Raw genomic sequence first — 19,910 nt, forward strand, 5'->3', positions numbered from 1 at the left:
AAAGACAAACAACAACAAATGTTGGCGAGGTTGTGGAGAAAGGGGAACCCTCCAACAGTGCTGGTGGGAATGTAAACTAGTTCAACCATTGTGGAAAGCAGTATGGAGGTTCCTCAAAAAGCTCAAAATAGAAATACCATTTGATCCAGGAATTCCACTTCTAGGAATTTACCCTAAGAATGCAGCAACCCAGTTTGAAAAAGACAGATGCACCCCTATGTTTATCGCTGCACTATTTACAATAGCCAAGATATGGAAGCAACCTAAATGTCCATCAGTAGATGATTGGATAAAGAAGATGTGGTACATATACACAATGGAATATTATTCAGCCATAAGAAGAAAACAAATCCTACCATTTGCAACAGCATGGATGAAGCTAGAGGGTATTATGCTCAGTGAAATAAGCCAGGTAGAGAAAGACAAGTACCAAATGATTTCACTCATATGTGGAGTATAAAAACAAAGAAAATACTGAAGGAACAAAACAGCAGCAGAATCACAGAACCCAAGAATGGACTAACAGTTACCAAAGGGAAAGGGACTGGGGAGGATGGGTGGGAAGGGAGGGATAAGGGGTGGGGAGGAAAGGGGGCATTATGATTAGCATGTGTAATGGGGGGGCCCGGGGAGGGCTGTGCAATACAAGAGAAGACAAGTAGTGATTCTACAGCATCTTACTATGCTGATTGGCAGTGACTATAATGGGGTTTGTGGGGAGGACTTGGTGATAGGGGGAGTCAAGTAAACATAATGTTCCTCATGTGATTGTAGATTAATTATACCAGAATAAAAAAATAAAAATAAATAAAAAAGTATTTACACTATGAAATTTCGAGACCTCTTATGAGGCTAAAACCATCAAGACAATATGGTATGGTACTGCTATAAAGCTGAACACCACAGCACGATACGCAGGCTAGAAATATACGCACACTAATATAGTAAATTGGTTTTTTGACTGAGCACCGAAGCAGTTCATTAGGAAAAGGAAAATCTTTTCTACTAATGGTGGTGGAGCAATTATTTATATGGAAAAAAATCTCATATAATACACAAAATTTAATTTGAGCTCATCATAGATCAAAACCTCCATGTGGGCAGGGACTTCCCCACCCCTGCACCCCCACGCCGCCTGATTGCTACCAAAGGACTCAGAGCAGTGCATGACACAGAGGTAGTGGTGAATAAATGTGGTGAAAAGAAGACTGCGTGAAAAAAACAACATGCTGTAGTAGAAAGTAACAGGAAAGGGCTGTTGGGATAGACGGTCAGGCAAGGGCTCAGTGAGAGAAACCACCTGGAGGTACCAGCTCTGCACAGCAGCAGGTGAGCATCCCAGGTGGCAGCAGAGGCCACGGGGCACCCAGATGGGGCCTCCCTCATGGGGGAGGATCATCTGGCGTCTGACGGCTCGACAGGGCTCATTAAAGAACAACAAACACAGAGGTGATACGATCTACTTGTGATTTTATAAAGCCACCTTGACTACTATGTGAAGAATGGGTTGGAAGGTGCGTGGCAGGAAGCAGGTAAGCCAGCCAGGCTCCTAGAGCCATGTGGGAGGAGGGTGGCGAAGTCTCTCCTCTCAAGGATGGAAGCTAAAGTCTGCACTGACATCCTGGCAGAATCGAGTATTAGCTGTAATTTGTCATTTTCAATGACGTGTTTGTTTCTTCCAAAGATTCCCTTTATGAGAGCAGGGATTACATCTATTGCATTTCCCAGGGCTCCCTGGACCCAGCAGGTCACAGGAGTAGACTGAACACAGACTGGAAGTCAGAATCTGACAGGACAAGGGAGGTATTGCTGTCCAAGAAGAGTCTCTCTTATTAAACAGCACATAAAAAAAGGCAACAGAGAGAGCACTGAGGCCTATTAAAATCAGTAACATATGCTGAGAATGGGCATGGACTTGTTTACTAACGTTAGAATGTGGGCTACTGACCGAAACTTTACAGAAGTACAAATGGTACCATTAGATGCTTTCGTACAGTAGTCAACTAATGGAGTTAGTACTTAGTTGACAATGTGAACAGCTCTGGAAAGATCTAAATCAACAAAAAAAAGAAAGGCTGATCCATGAGGAGTTGTACTAAGGAACAGTTTTGGATCTAAATTTCTGTTATTGACATGAAAGTCATCATCATCCACTTTACCCCTATTCCAGCCATAGCCCCCCAAAAAAACCCTTCACACTCACACATGCAGTGCCATTTGAGCATGACTCGGTATAATATTGCTTACATTTTTATATAAGGATTATATAATACATAGGAGATATTTCCAGAGAGATACTACATAAATGTAAGATATTATATACATATTCAGGTGATAGGGACTGTATTTACAGATATGCCTTTGGAATTAAAAAAAAATTAAATTTGGAATCTCAGTATTTCCAGCTTTCCTCCCAGGGCAAGAATACATTTAGTGTCCTATTAAATTAAAGGATGGTCCACTGCTAACAGTGGCATGCCTTACCAGCTGGTGTTAACGCAGATTGATGTACATGTTCAATCACACTGAACCTGACGTCGGGCTACCTGGAATTTATAATACAGAATGGAAACGTTTTATGTGTTGCAACTTCCCACCCCCTTTCATGCAGTAACTCACCAGGCAGAAATGTAATTCCCTTAGCATTTTAAAAATCCACACTTAAAGCATTTTCCAGGGTTAAAGACTCCCTGAAATAGAATATATAAAATGGAACTTGTTAAAAAATATGTAAGAGAGCTGATGGGAGTCATTTTTGATTATCAGCTAAGACCATGGGAATCAGAGAACATGATGTATTATTTTGTGAAGTATGTCTAAAGGAATATTAACCCAGAAATAAAATGTAAGAGCATGTAATGTAATTCAAATACAAATTCAAAGTTTGGTAAAGATTTTTTTCCTTACATTTACTTTATTTTTCAAAGAATAAAATGAAGGCACATGTTTGGAATCACAGCATTCTGTAATCTAATGATAAATGATGTCTTTTTATTGGTTCAGTATTGATACATTTATGGATATACTATTGGGAGGAGTATTTTTGAAGTAAAAAAATTTGAACGGAAAGTCTTATTTTTGTCAATAACAAGGAATATCAATAATGTAGCCTTGGGCATGTCATACAGCTTGGTTTCACCATCTTTAAAAAGTGAAAGAACTCTCCTTGCTTACATTATAGAACTGAGATAAAGTCTATAAATATTTTGCAAATTGTTATTTTGTCTAAAATCTCAGTTATTATGTAGTTCTATCTAACTTAAAAGTAACTTCAGGAATTTTCATGATTAACTGACAAATGCAGTTTTATGCATGTGGTACAGTTTATAATCCCCACAAAGTACTTGCTACTCATTTCATCTATTAGGCTAATAACATATATGGCATTTGGCAATCATTCCACAGACTAACATTATGTCTTTTGGGATATGTATCTGTGTTACTATCTAATGCAGAGACTTTTTCCTCATAAAATGCTATTTCTTTATATAGACTAATGTATATTTTCTTTTGTCCTAGAATGAGCATAATAAAAAGCAGCAGATGGTACCATCCTTAGTAAACCTGGTAGAGTTATCACAGATGGTGGTCCGAGTTCTATGCCCCAGCTCCCAATCTAACTGGCTGTGTGACATCATCAGTTTATCAAATCTCTCAAAGCCTCATCTTCCCCACCCATAAAATGGGGAGAAAGCCCCCAACCTCCCACAGCTGTCATGAGAATTAACTGAGAAGATACCTATGAAATGCCAATTAGTCTTCTCCCCTCACATTCTTCTGACTTCTTCAGATCAACACAGACAACTAAAATAACAAAAAATAAAATATTTAACCCATAAACCATGTAGGCATACAAGCAGGCACCCAGGCACCTCCTAGCCTCCACTGCAGGCTGCCTTTCTTCTCCCCCTCTTCCCCACCTCCTCTCAGAAGACCTGCACCCTCTTCCCTTGCTATTCATGTGCCAGACTCTTTAGTCACACCATGTTGTTACTTTCTCTGAAGGCTTCCAGCAACAGAGTCTCACCTGGAATCACTCACTTCTTACACAGGGTAGAGGTGAGCTGAACACTTTCACTGAAAACAGAATGAAGGCGAGGGACAGCAGCAGCTTTCACAGGCTTACAGGACCAGGCTTCCTGTGGGCCGCTCTCGGACTGCTGGACTCTGGTGCGCGGCCAGTACTGTCCACATTACAAGACAGACCCAGGATGCAAATCAGGCTTTACAAACTCAACTGTATTCAAGAGCCAGTGAAATGAATGTAGTAAGAGGAACAAATGGAACAATGACATGTGGAAGGGACTGGATTAACAGCATTTCCCCAAAATTCTCAAATGGACATTCTTGACCTTCTACAAGTGAGTCTGAGACAAGACTGTTTATCATGTAATCTTAAACCACACTACTGGCAGCATTACACACTAAGTTTTATAAATCCTACAACTGCCCAACAAGACCATGCAAAAACACACAATTCAAATTTTTAGCTCCTAGGACAACACCTGTCTCATGTGCGTGAGAGAAAATATGACAGCAGTACAAAAGTCATCCTGAAGAGCCACCAGCCCTAGAGTCCCCAGAAGGTGCTTTCTCTGGGGCTCAATATTCTGAGGACTGGCTGGGGTATCTGCCTTTCCTTACTCCTCTACTGATGTCTTCTCTCCACTCCACTCTTTAGTTTTTCCAGTAAATAAAAGTGGCTGAAATTTCATCTAGTCACATTGCTGCTTTTATAGGCCCTGCTAGTTCTGCCTTTGAAACAGACCTGGAGCCTGACTGCTGCCACCACCCGGATGAACACAGACAGGTGATACTCCTGGAGGCTTCTGCAGAAAATCTACTTCCTTGCCTTTCTCAGTTTCTAGAGGCCATCATGCTCCTTGGCACATGGCCTTTCTATATGTGACTCCAACCCCTTGATTCTGTCGTCATATCTTCGACTGGCTCTGATGCCCTTGTCTCTCTCTTCTGTGGATGTTTAGGATTACACAGTGCTTACTGGATAAAACAGGGTCATATCCCATCTCAAGATTCTAAACCACATCAGCAAAGTCCTTTCACTACACAAGGTAACATATCCCCAGGTTCCAGTGATTAGGATGAGGGCCTCTGTGGTGGCCATTCAGCTGCTGTCCCATCTCACTCAAGAGTAGAAGCTACGCTCCTTACAATGTGAGCTAGTTCCCACCTCCCATCTCAGGTCACCTCTTCCAACTCCCCTTCACTCACTGTGTTCCAGCTGCACTAGTCTAGCTGTTCTTCAACACAAAGCCACCTCAGGAACTTTTTGCACTTGGTATTCTCGGTATTCCCTCTGCCAGAGAAGCTCCCTCCCTCCTTTAGGTCTCGCTTAAATGACATCAACTTATGAGTGAGGCTTTCTCCATTGACTCTGTAAATCAGAGTAACACCCCTCCACTATTTGGACAGTTCCTTCCATGCTTCTTATATGGCATGCTATTCATCCATCCATCCATCCATCTGTCCAATCTGCCCCACTAGAATGTCATGGAGGTGCTCTGTTTCTTGCTGTATCTCCATGAAATAAACATGAAGGAGGGGCTCCAAAAACACTTACTGAATAAATGAACAAACTTTCTTGGAAAAGTAAATTCTTTGGAGTCAAGACTTGGCCTAACGTACCAACTTAATAAATGTCTGAATGAATGAAAAAATGACTGAGTGAATGACAAACCCAAATTATCTAATTTTCTATAGGCACATGGGCTGACATCAAATCACATACTTTACTCTTTAGCAAAAGACATTATGGTTAAAGTAACTTATTCAAGGAGTCGCAACAAAAAGAAAGTAATACAATTACACAGTAAAAATCCCACTCAAACCCGACTTTATTTTGCTGCATCCCTGCACATTCTTAGATCTGACAGGTCATCTGGGTACCCCTACTTAGTTCAGATACTCTTACCAACAAGGTTTCAAGTTGTTAAACCCCGAAATTGGTTTCTCAAGGAAAATTTACAGAGTCTCAAATGAATTTATGTTGTTATTCAGATTATGTAACAAGTGAATATAAGGGGATAGACCATTACACATACCTTAAATGCACCCAGAAGCAAATGCACAGCCCAGGGACACTGCAGGGACCAATACAACATGCTGCAGGGTCAGCAGCCCTAGCAACTTCCATCAGCCAGCGGGCAGCCCCACACCCTCCCCTCAGAGGATGAGAACACAGATGCAGAGAAGACCCTCCGCCTGGGGCTGGATGCTTATTGGGGGAAGGAACCGTGGGGACACCACCATTGTCTTGGAATGGAATAGCGGAATCCTAAGGCACTTTAGAGGCCACAGCAACTGCAAGAGTTACAGCCCTGCTGCTCTCACACCAGCACGGTTGGCCAGGCAACCAGGCACACTGTGGCATCTCTCCTTCTGCCCCCTTTAGGGAAAGGGAGCCAAGGCTGCATTTTGTTCACACTCAGAAACCACTTCCTGTCAATCCACTTCCTGCCACACACGGGAAGGAGGACACCCCCAGTGGGTAGGAATACAGATGGAGGGCAGGTTCTCAGGGGTCAAATCTCACCTCTCTGGTGTCTCTATGGACATTTTACCAACCCTCCTTACACCTCAATTTCTCACCTCTGAAAAGCCGGCTTACTATTCTTATGACAGTCACAGGAGATAGAGCACGAAAAGCCTAACCTAAGTAAGCACAGGAGGTCAGAACATATACTGGCCACTATTACAATAGTTATTATTGTACTACCATGTATTGTATTATTCTTGACTCTTTAAAAAAAAAAGTCACTGTTCAAAAATATATGTCTTCACCTAAAGTTTAAATTTCTAACAGAAACTCCCAGGGGTTTATCATTTATTTCCAGCTAAGTGTTTGCCTACAATTATGAAAGGCTGCCCTGAGGCCGATGTTGATATTAGGCTTTTCTGGCTTACAAAAATAAAGTCACTTACTGACTTTCTCCTTAATCTACTCTTGAATAAAAAATATATATTTTGTTACTGGAGAGTTTAGTAGAAATATTAAATAATATGATTATACACAGTACTTAAATAAGATAAGCAATATGAGTAAGATTTATATATATATATATATATATATATATACACACACACACACACACACACACACACACACACACACACACATATGTGTATGCATGAGTTCAACTAGGTATTTTTCTAACAAATTATAGCCAGATAGAAATTGTGGATTAATTCAATACCATACATTGCCTCAGTATGTGAGAAATGACATAAAACAACGAAATACATGCCTTTTTCTTTTTCATTTCTCCTAATCATACTCACTGAGGATACAAGCCAGAGGCACTGGGTGAGCTTTACCAAATTACACAAAAAAGTCTCATGCATGGATACTTTTATTCAGCAGGATGGGGTGGGAGCAGGTATTCCTCATCTACAAAACTCCCCAAGTATTACTAATGCTAACCCTATGGGTTAACCACTGTATAGCCTCTTTCTTTTAACAAGAAGTTTTTTGCCTTAAAAACTTTTGCAAAATCTTTTCTTGATCCCGTAGCCTGCTCTTAACTTGAGGCTTGACTACTTGGACCTGAGTGAAGAGAAGGTGCTGACTTATTCCCTCAGCCCCTAAAATCAGTACAAATCCCTTTAGACCTTTTACACCAAACAAAGGAGCTAAAGATGGGGAAAGTGGGAGTGAAATTTTACATCTGTTCCATGAAATCATGTGAATGCTTTTCCTTTAGACCAGTGCTGTCCAACAGAACTTCCTGGCTGATGGAATGTTCTTTGTCTGTGTTTTCCCCTAGGGTAGTCACTAGCCATGTACTGAGTACTTGAAATGTAGCTCGTGGCTTCCATACCAGACAACACAGCTCTGGACAGAAGTCAAACTCTGCCTGCTCACAGCCTTTCTGACACCTGCTATATGATCTTCATTTCATGAACTCAGTCAGTACATATTCCTTGAGTACCTCCCTCATGCCTAGCACATTGTAGGCACTGGGGATATAGCAGAGAACAAATATAAACCCTCCCTGTTCTTATGGAGCTTACATCCTAATTTATAATAACTGGTCTCTTTAAAATCATCAGACTCATATGAGGTATTCCACAGGTAACTCTGGGTTAATTTTTTTTTTTTAACTGTGGTATTTTGGAGCAGAAAAGCAAATACTCATAGTTTGAGAAGCAATGCAGTTCAATGTATTGAAGAAACTAGAGGATGCTGAGAGTCTACACAAGAAAAGAGAAGTAAACTCATGAAAGTTTTCTGGAAGGGCACAAACCTTAGTAACAGATAACCAGTTTGGGTGTTATTTCCAAAACATAATAAGCCCACCCTGGACCATCTGAATGACCAGGCAGATTCAGATTCAGCTGCCATGGGATAAGGACAGAGGAATTCCAGGCTAGGTTGTTTTTCTTAATTCCCACATGAGATGGAATCAGGAGTGAACCAAATTCGTGACTGGAAAAAGTATTTCCAAGCAGCTGTATAAATTAAGCATTTGGTGAAAGCATTCAAGAGATTAAAGTAAAAAGTTAAGGGATTAAAAAAAATAAGAATGGTTTGATAAACAAATAAACATAAGTAGCTGGTAAAGGAGTAGCCAAAGATAAGACCATTACTATTTATCTCAGGCTCTTTCCAGGATGCCATGCAGGCAGCTGAGCTGGGTCAAGTTTCTGAGATGCTGGGTGCTGCAGCTGGTGAGCTCAGCATCAGGATAGGTCAAACTCCTAACAGCTGGACTCTGGCCAATGACAAATGTCAATGACAGATGCCCCTAGAAATGATCAGAATTGGGTGCCTTGATGGTGGGTATTTGCCAAGAAGAGGAGAGAGGGCTGTTCAGAATTGCTACAGTGGGATCATCATTACTAATTAAACCCAGAACTAAGATCATTTATCAGCAACCTTACCTAATTCTGGGGGCAGAACGGTCAGGCGGTTCCCCTGAATGTGAAGTTCCTTAAGCTGAGTAAGCTCCCCGATTTCCTTAGGCAGCGAGATCAGGTCGTTATCCCGAAGGCTTAGCTAAACATAAGAAAACAAGGAGTTGTCAAAACAATTTTCACATAAAGAGGAGCTCAACAGAAACTCTTGTCCTCTTCCATGCCCTCTCTTCTCTGAAGGCTCAATCCTTTCCATTAATTTACAAGTGTCTGCAGATAAAAGAGAAACCACACCAGGAATAGCAGTTTACTCCTGCACAACAAACCAGACTCCTGGTCAAACTGACTTGATTCTACTCCTACAAGGGCTGCAGAAGTGAATTGATTTTCTAAGAATTTAGATAAATTACTTACTATCTGCAACTTTGTGAGCTTCCCAATATCTGGCGGCAGGATTTCAAAATCGTTGTCACTTAGATAGAGTGCACGCAGGGTGGCTGCAAATTAAACAGCAATATATAAACAGGGTGGCATGGAACCCAACCATTTGAGGTCTAATCAATATAAGGGAGTCAGCTTTGATTAATAACCCTGGCTTGGTGAAAAGCCTGTGACATACCTAGAGCTCACAATAATAACAAGCAGGTCAAACTTAGATTTACTGGCTTATTGTAGGGCTGGTGTGTTCAGGAAAACATCTATACCCAAGAGGACTGACACAATTAACAGCTGTGGGCACCAGCAGTTTTGGGCATGGAGTTTCAATATGCTTTCAGAGAAGATTGCTATTTTTCCTCTATTACATCTGATTCACATTTATTGCTTTATTTGCATCCAAAGCAAAAAAACAAAGAAAACCAATGGGTCACTTATATCAGTACTTACTGATAAAGGGCTCTTTCATGTAAATACAACTATGTTAAACATAATTAACTAAGAGGCTTTCCTGTGATGGAGGCCATATTGCAGTTTACTATTTCCATAATCACACTAATTATTACTAGTTTCTATCACCTTACTGACAAAAATAAGTGAAGACAAAGGAGCTACAACAATGACATGGGGTTTTAAATAGAGAAAACCTGAACTTAGGCAGAGCATCAGTAATCAGAAATTTATTCACAATATTACATAATGATAACATGAAGTGTATACTGTAAGGCATCCTTTTAACCTCAACCAAAAAGGAGAAATATAATCAGATGTATTTTCTGTTTGTTTGCAGGTTTTCAATAACACTGCAATGTTTTAAAATTTGACAAATCTGTATGTAATTATACATAACATAAACAATTTCCTCTGTGGCCCAAGAAAATATTTTAGAATTGGCTTCATGTGCTTGAGAAAGTCTGGGAGAGAAATCATGCATATAAAAAGTTTCTAGCTCAGAAAAACCATATTCTCTGGATGCCATATATGTCGCTATTTGGAGAAAGAGAACATCCAAGCAAGGAAAGCAACTCTTCCCTAAACATTTCATGAGTTCTCAGAAAAATCAGCTTTTTCTAACTTTCACAGGAACCTGCAGCAAAAATTCCATTTGCATACAGAGGATAAAGTGTGTTTATCTGTGACAATTTCTTAATGTCTGATTGTGTATTATAGATAGACTAGGCTTCATCAATAAGAGCATTCTTTAAAAGGCTTAAAATAGGAATCCTGGCTGGAAATTTTTAAAATTCTGTTAGAGGCTTATGGTAGTGTGATAAATAAGTGGCTAGAATATCTTTGGGAAAATAGATTACAAAGAGTTAACAGCCACATGAGAGGACACATACATTATTTTATTTTTATTTTTTTGCATGCTCTTTAGAAAGAAAGTCAAGTTCCCTAGCTTAATGTGAGACTTGATCTCATTTAGGTACATAATCTCTATCAGAAAGTTAATATGACATTACTAAGTCCACATCAGGGCAATGGTATCAGGTAACCGTATATCATATATACGTACTGCTGAGCTAGGAAGGAATACGCAAAAGGAATTGGTGAAGAAAAAATATCCATGTCCAATAGTAACTCTTGGAGTTTGAGCCCTGGCAAATAAATTTCACTTCCAGAATGCAAAGCACCATTTTAAGCAGATTTATAGAATTAAAAGTTTCTTACTAAGGTAGAAGAAGTTTCCAGGAAGAGAATTCTCATTCAGGTTGTTGTAAGTCAAATCAAGGACCTCAAGAGCTGGGAGAGAGCCAAATCCTCGAGGCAAAGTGTTCAGTCTATTCATGCTGTTACATGGGGAAAAATATCCGAGATGTCACACACGAAACTCATTTAGACAGAATGCTCAGCTCACCCATGTCACAGGCCTAAAACCCATGTGTGACAGGCAGAATGCTTAGAAGAGGCCTTAATTCTATAATCACTTTATGTCATTTTAACCAACCTAGTCATTTTATTTAGCCAGAGAATCTCTACATTCATGAAGGTTTGAAAATGCCTTCATTGTCATTTCTCCAACAGTTAACACTCCATCACTGTTTTACATAGAAACATAAACCATCACAAAATATCTGTCCTTCTAGAGAAAAACTTCCTTAAGAATGTAGAAATAATAATTCCTCAAAAGTACACAGTAAGCTGTGTAATTTTCAGATTTTTGCTTTATTTTATGTCACTTATTCTTCCCAAGGAGAGGGAAAGAAATCATTTTTTTGTTCTGCAAATACTAATATTCAAAATGATCTCCAAATAGAATGGTGAATGCCAGGGGTTGAGGGAAGGGAACATGGGGAATTGTTGTGCAGTGGGTAGAGAGTTTCAGTTTTGCATGAGAAACTTCTGGGGAGACCAGCTGCACCACAAATGTGAACATACAATGTGAAAATCATACACTTGAAGTGGTTAAGATTGTAATTTTTATGTTATATGTATTTTATAATTGAAAAGAAAAAATTTTTAAATATATACATATATCTCCAATACCAGGAAAAATTTTCTATTACTGTTTCATTGTTTTCTTCAAGTCCCTTATTTTTCTTAATGTGGTTCCCTATGAGCATAATTAAAAGCTGATTTTAAAATATTTTCTTAAAAACTTCATATAGGCTGACAGATATTGAAAGGTAGGAGGGACTGTAACACTAAAAATAACTCTAGACATCAATCTTCAGATTAGAGACACTCCTTTCCACGCCCACCAAGAGGCCTCCCCATAGCTGACAGCACAAAGGAAACCAAGGGAAGAGTGATTTCCACCTCTTACTGGATAGAGAGGTCATAGGTTAACTTCCATGACCATTTGCTGTAGTGGTAACTGTTGACATTTTCTACAAATTCTATAATTTTTTATGAATTTGTGACGCATTATTTATATCAAGTATTTCACTGGGACCACCCAAACTATCATGTAATACAGCCAGGAGGCACTTCTAAATACCTCTAGTGCTGAGATGAAGAGACAGACCAAGAGACTGGGTAACGAGGGCTTTGGATGAGAGACAGTACCTGTGAGCAGCTAGCACTTCAGGGAGGCACAGGCACTCCAGAACCCTGGATTCCAGATCAAGGATCTGAGTGCACTGCCAGAAAATCACACAGTGTGGGAAAGGCCAGAAGTATACATTAGGAGCTTCTTGTTTGAATATTGCTCTAAGTTACCAATATTTGAAAATCACCAATAAAAGTTTCTGTCTCCAAACACAACAGTACACTTTTGAAACACAAGGTACAGGAAATCCACAGTCAGAACTCCTTAAAGGCAGAGGCACGTCACTGAAGGGAGAGCTCCCATCCAACCTCCAGCTCTAGAGCAAACCTGTAATTTAATGAATATATTGCTTCATGCATGGATAAAGCATGAGGGGGCATTATCATCCAAAAGCTACAACAGTGAACCTGGAATGCAGAAGCCCGAGCTCTGGGTGGCATCAATGGTGTCTGATGGAGAGGGCATGCAGCCCAAGTAACAGGGTTCTCTGCCAAGCTTGGTCACTGACCTCGGGGACTATCAGGAGCAAGTCACTCAATCTCTGGCAAGGAACTGGCTTCCAGGACATGCAAACAGCAATGCCTGCCCTCCCTTCCTCATAATTGATGAGAGGGTCAAATACTGGCATGACTTTGAAAACGGCAAAGCAATCCATGGCATGACTGTTCTTTATGCTGCCTGGCTTGCCACCTCAGCTGAATCCATACTCCCCTCTTGAACTTCGTAAAGACATAGGATAATAACCTCTCCACCCCATAAAAAAAGTGCAAGAATCATGAAGCAGCATTAGGAAAGGTTCCTTCCTGCTATAAAGGGAAGGAGCTGTGTCAATGATTTCTACTAAGTACAGAGAGAAAAATTAACCACAGCACAACTGGTCTGAACAGTTCACCCTACACAAGTGAGTCCCTTCCTGGTCAACATAACAGAAATAAAATTTTATTGGAAACAAAATACAGTAAAAAACTCCCTGATTGCACCAACAATTAGCTTTGCAATTAGCTCTCAAATAGATATGCAGTAATGCAGGCCATTGAAAGGATGTATTAAAACAATAAAACTTTTTTAAAAACCTGCAACATAAAATGAAATTAGAAACCAGCAACTCCTATGCTGACTCACAGTTATCTCTGTTTGCCCGCAGCCCATCCCACTCACTCTCTTCCTCACCTTTACCTTCTCCTCCAGAACACTCACCCCAGGTTCAGGTGTTTGAGTTTTTGAAGGCTGCTGATCTGTGTAGGCAGCTCCTCGATCTGGTTATTAAAAAAGTTAAGCACTTCCAGATTCTTCAGTTCCGCTGTGTTGGGTGGCACAGCTACAGAAACAAACATGCTGAGTGTGAATACAGGAACCTCACTTCTCAAAAGGAAGGCTGGCAACACAGTTTGATTTTCTTTCACATCCGAGAGGGATAAATGCCAATATGACCGTCAAATTCAAGCACTCATCTTATTTTTTGAAGGTTTTTCTCAGTTGTAACTCACCACCCAGGAGAAATGGAAATGTTTCCTCAAAGGGCAAAAGAGAATTTCCATGCCATAAACAGCCTCTATGTATCAAAAAGCATATATTCTTTTACAACTGTTACACAATGTCTAAAATGTGCAACTATTTTCTTCCTCTTGGTTTCCTTCCATCTCCACCAGAAGGAAGATGGCAAACTCCAAGTCCCCTCCTGAATAAGGATATATTCATCAAGCTGTTTCAGTGATCTGATATCTAAAGAGCCACTCTCTTAACATTATACTAAATCACAACAATTTAAGTTCAACCTTAAATGATGAAATATTCAACCACCTACTTTATGATCTTGGCCTCTGGACTTCAGCACCTTAATCAACACACATACACACACGTTACCTCAGATTTGCAACACATCAATGCACTGTTATTATGTAGAAATATGAAAAACCCATTCAGTAACATGATATAAATACTAGTATGCAGATCAAAGGTTAAAATAAACCACTGGGGGCCTGAAAGATCCTTCCCTATAGTAAATGCCAATTGAAAAGCAAAAGGAATCTTTTTCTCAAAATTACTAACTCTTAATTGGTAGCAGAAAGACTCTTGAGCAGACTGTACTTCCTCCGGCCCGATTGCTGATTCAGTCTTTCCACAGGCATTTGTTACTGACCACAAGCTAGCCCATGGTCCTGCAAACTCTAAAACCAAGACTATCCAGGTAACTGAAATCACTGACATGGGCCTTGGGTACCACACAAGAAAGGGTTAGGTCCCATGTCAGTACTTTTAGCTCCCATCCCAACAGCTCCCTCCAGGGGTGTCCCAGAAGAATAGGATAACCTGCAAGCACCTTTGCTTGGCACCACTACAAAGGTATGTGTAAAATTCCAAACAGACACTGAACGCATTGGAGGAGACAGCCATTCCAAGAACTCAAGGGTATAGGTCGCCGGGGAACAAAAGCAGAAAGGAAAGCACACTGTTCAGAACAGTTTTGAGGGTCATGTTCAGCGTCATAAAGTATCTAAGTTATCCATGACTTCAGATCTTTTGGAAGGTAGAAGACTTCATAAAAGGTAAAAGACATGTATTCATTGGCAGAAGGGACTGTAAGGACTATGAATCAGTCTGGACTAAGACACCTAGGAAGTGGTCCAAATGGGAAATGAGCAAGGCCTGCATTAGTCACTGAAGTGGCTGGTTGTGGGGATGGAGATGATGGGATAATCAAGGCAGCAAGAGGCTCCACCAGAACCTGCACTGGATACCTACATGAATGCCTGTGAGCCCTACCAGTACAATCGGGCTGCGAAAGCACATGTGTAAGTGCATAGTCAATAACACACTTTTGTGCAAGTGAATGGCATTCACTTTGTCTAAAAGATCATGAAGAAATTCATCAGGCTGAGTCTCTGGGTGTCGGGAGCTTACTGGTTCTCTCCTTGGAACATGACATACGGAAACAGCCATACAGACAACTACAGCTGTGCCCTGGAGGTCACCCTCCCCTGCCCACCCTGCAGCTACCACTAAGCCTCTCTCACTGCGTTCATCTCATTAGTCCGAAGAGCAATAGAGAAAGTTAATGCAACCAGGAGAAAATGACCTCAATCTAGCCACAAACCAACAATAATGTAGCCAAAATTACTGCTGCCTTCCCAAAGTTACTTCACCAATGCAACTAAATGCTGGTCTGAAGGTATCGCCTTTTTGACAGGATGAGAAAGGATATTTCACTTTCCTTGCTCAATCAGTCCAATTTAAAACCACAAATTATGCTAAATGTGATTTAGGGTTTTGTTTTGTGGACACAAACAATAACCCCACATTCAATTCACTAATCATTTTCCAGCCTTTTGGTGTGCATGTGAGCTTTTTTGCTTAAAACTCCATTCAAGCTAGAGGGCAAAAAAAAATTACACAGCTCATTTCTCCCCCTGGCTATACTAAAGACCAAAAGAAGTGAACAGTCAGACCTATCTTGGGGGTAACAGTCACTCTTTCAACCAACACTTAGAGAACACTTATTATGTTCACAGTGCCACACTCAGCACCTAGCATTTTAACACCTTGGGAATCAAGTAAGTGAGGCATGCTATTTAAAAAGGAAGCAAGTTACAAAAGAAGGGGTATCGGAGTTGACAAATGTGAACAGGTCAAGTGCTTGGAACAAACTAATCCCAACAAAACTGTCCATAAAAAATAACCAGTTAATAATATGAGTTGTGCAAAAACTATACACATACATGGCATGAACAAGGTCAGCTATTAGGAAAAGGTAGCAATAATATGTCACCAGTCAGATTATTCTGGTGGCATTTCTCAAGGTAACTAAATGACACATCAGCAAGAACATTTTAAAATACAGCTTAACAATGAGCATCAATATATTTATTATGCCTTTGAAACATTCCTTTTCATCAACCTGTCCTGTTTCTGACTGGGACCCCAGCTGTGTGTACACACACACACACATACACACAGTCTACAGACATGGAGCTGAGCACACATAGGAAACAAAGGGACAGTGTGATGTACCAACACAGACAGGCATGCTGGCCTGTCATCTCTGGCTGGCTCTGATTCCCTTGACTCAGCCCTAAACTTGCTGTGTGTTCTTACTCAACCCACCAACCTCTCTGGGTCTCCATTTCCTGGAGCGTAAATGAAAAGGCTGGATTCTAAATTCTCTTCCTCCTGGCTTTAACATTCTGATTCTAAGAGCTGGATTGTGAAAATCAATGATATGGATTTAAATAATGCAACAAACGAGGCCCTCAATTAGGAGGCTCAGTCATGTAGAACTTTGCTTATGACAGAGAATTTAGTATCACTTTCTGTCAATGACAGCTGCTTGAACTGCAAGACTACGGTTGCTACACTGGGGAAAAAGGTCCTTAACTAACCAGTCTCAGGTGTTCCTTGGCTCCTAAATGCCACGTTCTGCTTTAGTCACAGGATTGAATGACCACTAGGGACGCTTTCGGCCCAGAGCTTCTGCTGAGTTTTGGAAAAGGTGAAAAAGATATGGTCATTCCACACCAGGCACTATACAGAGCACAGCATTTGTAACAATTCAGCCTAACAAGCCCAGCTGGGCCCTCTTTTACTTCAAGTCCTCCTAAGTCTAAGAATCTGACTGTTATTCTTGGAATTTCATCTGAGAGCTGTGTGCCAGCCCAGACTCAGGAATCAGCCTGCATAGTTTCTGGACAATTCCACAAGAAGCCCAAAGTCTCTGGGGGGCTCAGAGGTGGAGATCAGGAAGGGGACTCACCAAATCTCTTACATTAATGTCTCTTTAAAAAGCTCCCTCAGTCAGGAAACCCCAGAGAGCACTCAAAGACACAAGGAATAGACCAGGGCTCCAACTCCAAGAAACAGTTGACCCTACTCTATTCCTGAGTACCAGCTCGACTTCTCTGGAAAGGACACATATGTGTCTGCATCAGTGATGTTTATAAGAGGCCCAGTGATGTTACTGGGCATTGCACGGCTGAGGTGTATTCACAAAATCAATGTTATGCTCCAGAATATGCTTCCCCTGCTTGCTAGCTACATTTAACCGCCTGCCCCAATACAAGGGCCTAAATCAACTACTGTCACAGCAATTCGTGCTTCACTCTGGGAGCATTTTGTTCTGGGATATAAAATTAACAATTCTACAACCAATCACGCATTTTTTAAAGCTTTTCAGGAGTTTATCCACACAATAACAAACAGTAGGGGATAACAAATGTGTAGTCACTAGTTATATGTGGCTATTTAAATTTAAATCGAGCTGTGAATGTAAATTAGTGCAGCCACTTTGGAAAAACAGTATGGAGACTCCTCAAAAATTAAAAATAGAAAATGATACAGCAATTCCACTTGCAGGTATTTATCTTAAGGAAATTCAATCACTCTCTCCAAGAGATATCTGTACCCCCATGTTCATTACAGCATTATTTACAAAAGCCAAGGTATAGAAACAACCTAAATGTCCATCAAAAGATGAATGGATAAAGAATATATATATATATATATATATATATATATATACACACACACACATTGGAATACTATTCAGCTGTAAAAAAAGAATGAGACCCTGCCATTTGAGACAACATGGATGGACCTTGAGTGCATTATGCTAAGTGAAATGAGTCTGGCAGAGAAAGACATATACTGTATGATCTCACTTACATGTGAAACTAAAAAACAAAACAAAGCAAAATAAAACAAACCCAAACTGATAGAAAAAGAGATCAGATTTTTGGTTACCAGAGGTGGAGGACAGGATAATTAGATGAAGGTATTATAAAAAGAAAAAACAAAGAAAAATTTAAATCTAGAATAGTCGAAATTAAGTAAAATTCGTAATCCATTACTAGGTCACACATTTCAAGGCTCTGACAGCCCCGTGTATCCAGCAGCTGACATACTGGACAGCCCGGACATGGACACAGAATTCCCATCACCGCAGGACATTGTGGATATGCTGTCCTGGAGCAGGGCGTCTCACAACTTCAGGACACCAGAGTTCCCGGAGGGCTGATTAAACTCAGGTTGGCTGGATGGGGGAACCTCAGCGTTCATGACTCAGTCGGTGTGGGGTGGGGACCAAAAATCTGCATCTCCTACAAGTTCCCAGGGGATGTGCTGGTGCTGCTGGTCCTGGGTCATATTTTGGTTTAGAAAACTTTTAATTCATTGGTGATATCAAGAATCATGCCAAGTAAGATTATAATAATCTATCTGGTTCAAATTAAGATGGCCTGTCACCTGAAGGAACTACAGAGCCTGAGGGGGTTGATGTTCATAAAAAGTAGGGGGGTGGGAAACACACAGAAGACACTTAAGAGTGCTAATCCACCCAGCCCTGGGCTGTAATCAAACCATTTCCAGTCAACTCTGCTTTCCCCCACAGATCTTTATGGGGAAATCAGCATTGGGGTATTACCAACAGCATTCAAGGGGAGAAGTACTGAATTCCTGAGTTCACCAAGTTAAGTCACTTAGCAGCAACTTCATTATGGCCAAGTGTGGTCAGACGAAGAGATGTCACTTGTGATATTTCTGACCTTCAAAACACTGAGGCCTAGCTAGAGATGCTCACAGCAGTGACAGCACAGTCTCTGGGGTACAGCTGACTGGGGAGCTTTTTGCTTTTTAAGCAAAAGCATCTTGTGGCCCCAGTAGCAAAGAAACAAAACTGCAAAAACTGACAGGGTCTGGGAGCAGCAGGCACCTCCCCACCCCACCCTACCACAAGGACAGGAGCTCGCCTGTGTGCAGCCTCCAGAAGAGCCAGTGGGTGGCGTGCATTAGTCTTTATTATTATTTTTTTTTAGTTTTATTTTGGTATCATTAATCTACAATTACATAAAGGACATTATGTTTACTAGGCTCCCCCTTTCACCAAGTCCCCCCAACATACCCATTCACAGTCACTGTCCATCAACATAGTATGATGCTGTAAAATCACTACTTGTCTTCTCTGTGTTGCACAGCCCTGCCCGTGCCCCCCACCACCACACTATACATGTTAATCGTAAGCGTGCATTGGTCTTTAGAGCCATATGGTTCACACTGACAGCCAGGTCCTCTTCAGCTACAAAAGGGTAGTCACACCAGGCACCATGTTGCCCCCCACGGCTACTGGGAGGCCAGAAGCTGCTCAGCACACATGTAGGTTCTCGTCATAAGCACGGGCATGACATCAGAGGTAAACTCTACCCCTTCACCCTCTAGCAAACTTCTGAGTGGTTAGAGCTACACTCTGCCCAACTAATTTTTGCAAGTGCCCACATATTTTTAGCTCTGGAGATTCCTGCAAAGGAGAGGCACTTGGCTAGGACATGAAGGCCAAGGGATCCTGCCTGCATGCCCCTTTGAAAAACTGAATTCATGGTTCAGCCATTGCTCCTTCACAGGAAACCATGGATGGATTGCAAACCAACACCCATTAGGAAGAGGGAGACACAAACATGTACTTTCTGGGAACCAACCTCCCAGGATGAGGGCTAGGGCTATGCCTGGTACTTGGACCAGTGGTGGGCACACCCCTCTCCCTGCCATGGGTGAATCACTAATGTCTCGTGCCCACTTTCCAAGGACCCACAGACCAAAGGATGCACAGAGATCCCACCAAGCAGGA

General features: G+C 41.1%; 1 protein-coding gene across 3 annotated transcripts in view; it reads right to left on the reverse strand.

Annotated features, from left to right (window-relative positions):
* The window catches only part of RSU1 (Ras suppressor protein 1), a 201,589-nt gene that overhangs the window by 129,728 nt on the left and 51,951 nt on the right, over positions 1 to 19,910 (reverse strand). For all 3 annotated transcript variants that reach the window (XM_036908023.2, XM_036908022.2, XM_036908020.2), the window contains 4 exons: positions 13,499 to 13,619; positions 10,981 to 11,099; positions 9,289 to 9,371; positions 8,902 to 9,016 (listed from right to left, as the gene is read on the reverse strand). In XM_036908023.2, the coding sequence (XP_036763918.1) occupies positions 8,902 to 9,016; positions 9,289 to 9,371; positions 10,981 to 11,099; positions 13,499 to 13,619 (438 nt within the window). The remainder of the gene's footprint in view (positions 1 to 8,901; positions 9,017 to 9,288; positions 9,372 to 10,980; positions 11,100 to 13,498; positions 13,620 to 19,910) is intronic.

Source organism: Manis pentadactyla, chromosome 3 (assembly GCF_030020395.1).
Source record: "Manis pentadactyla isolate mManPen7 chromosome 3, mManPen7.hap1, whole genome shotgun sequence".
NCBI lineage: Eukaryota > Metazoa > Chordata > Mammalia > Pholidota > Manidae > Manis > Manis pentadactyla.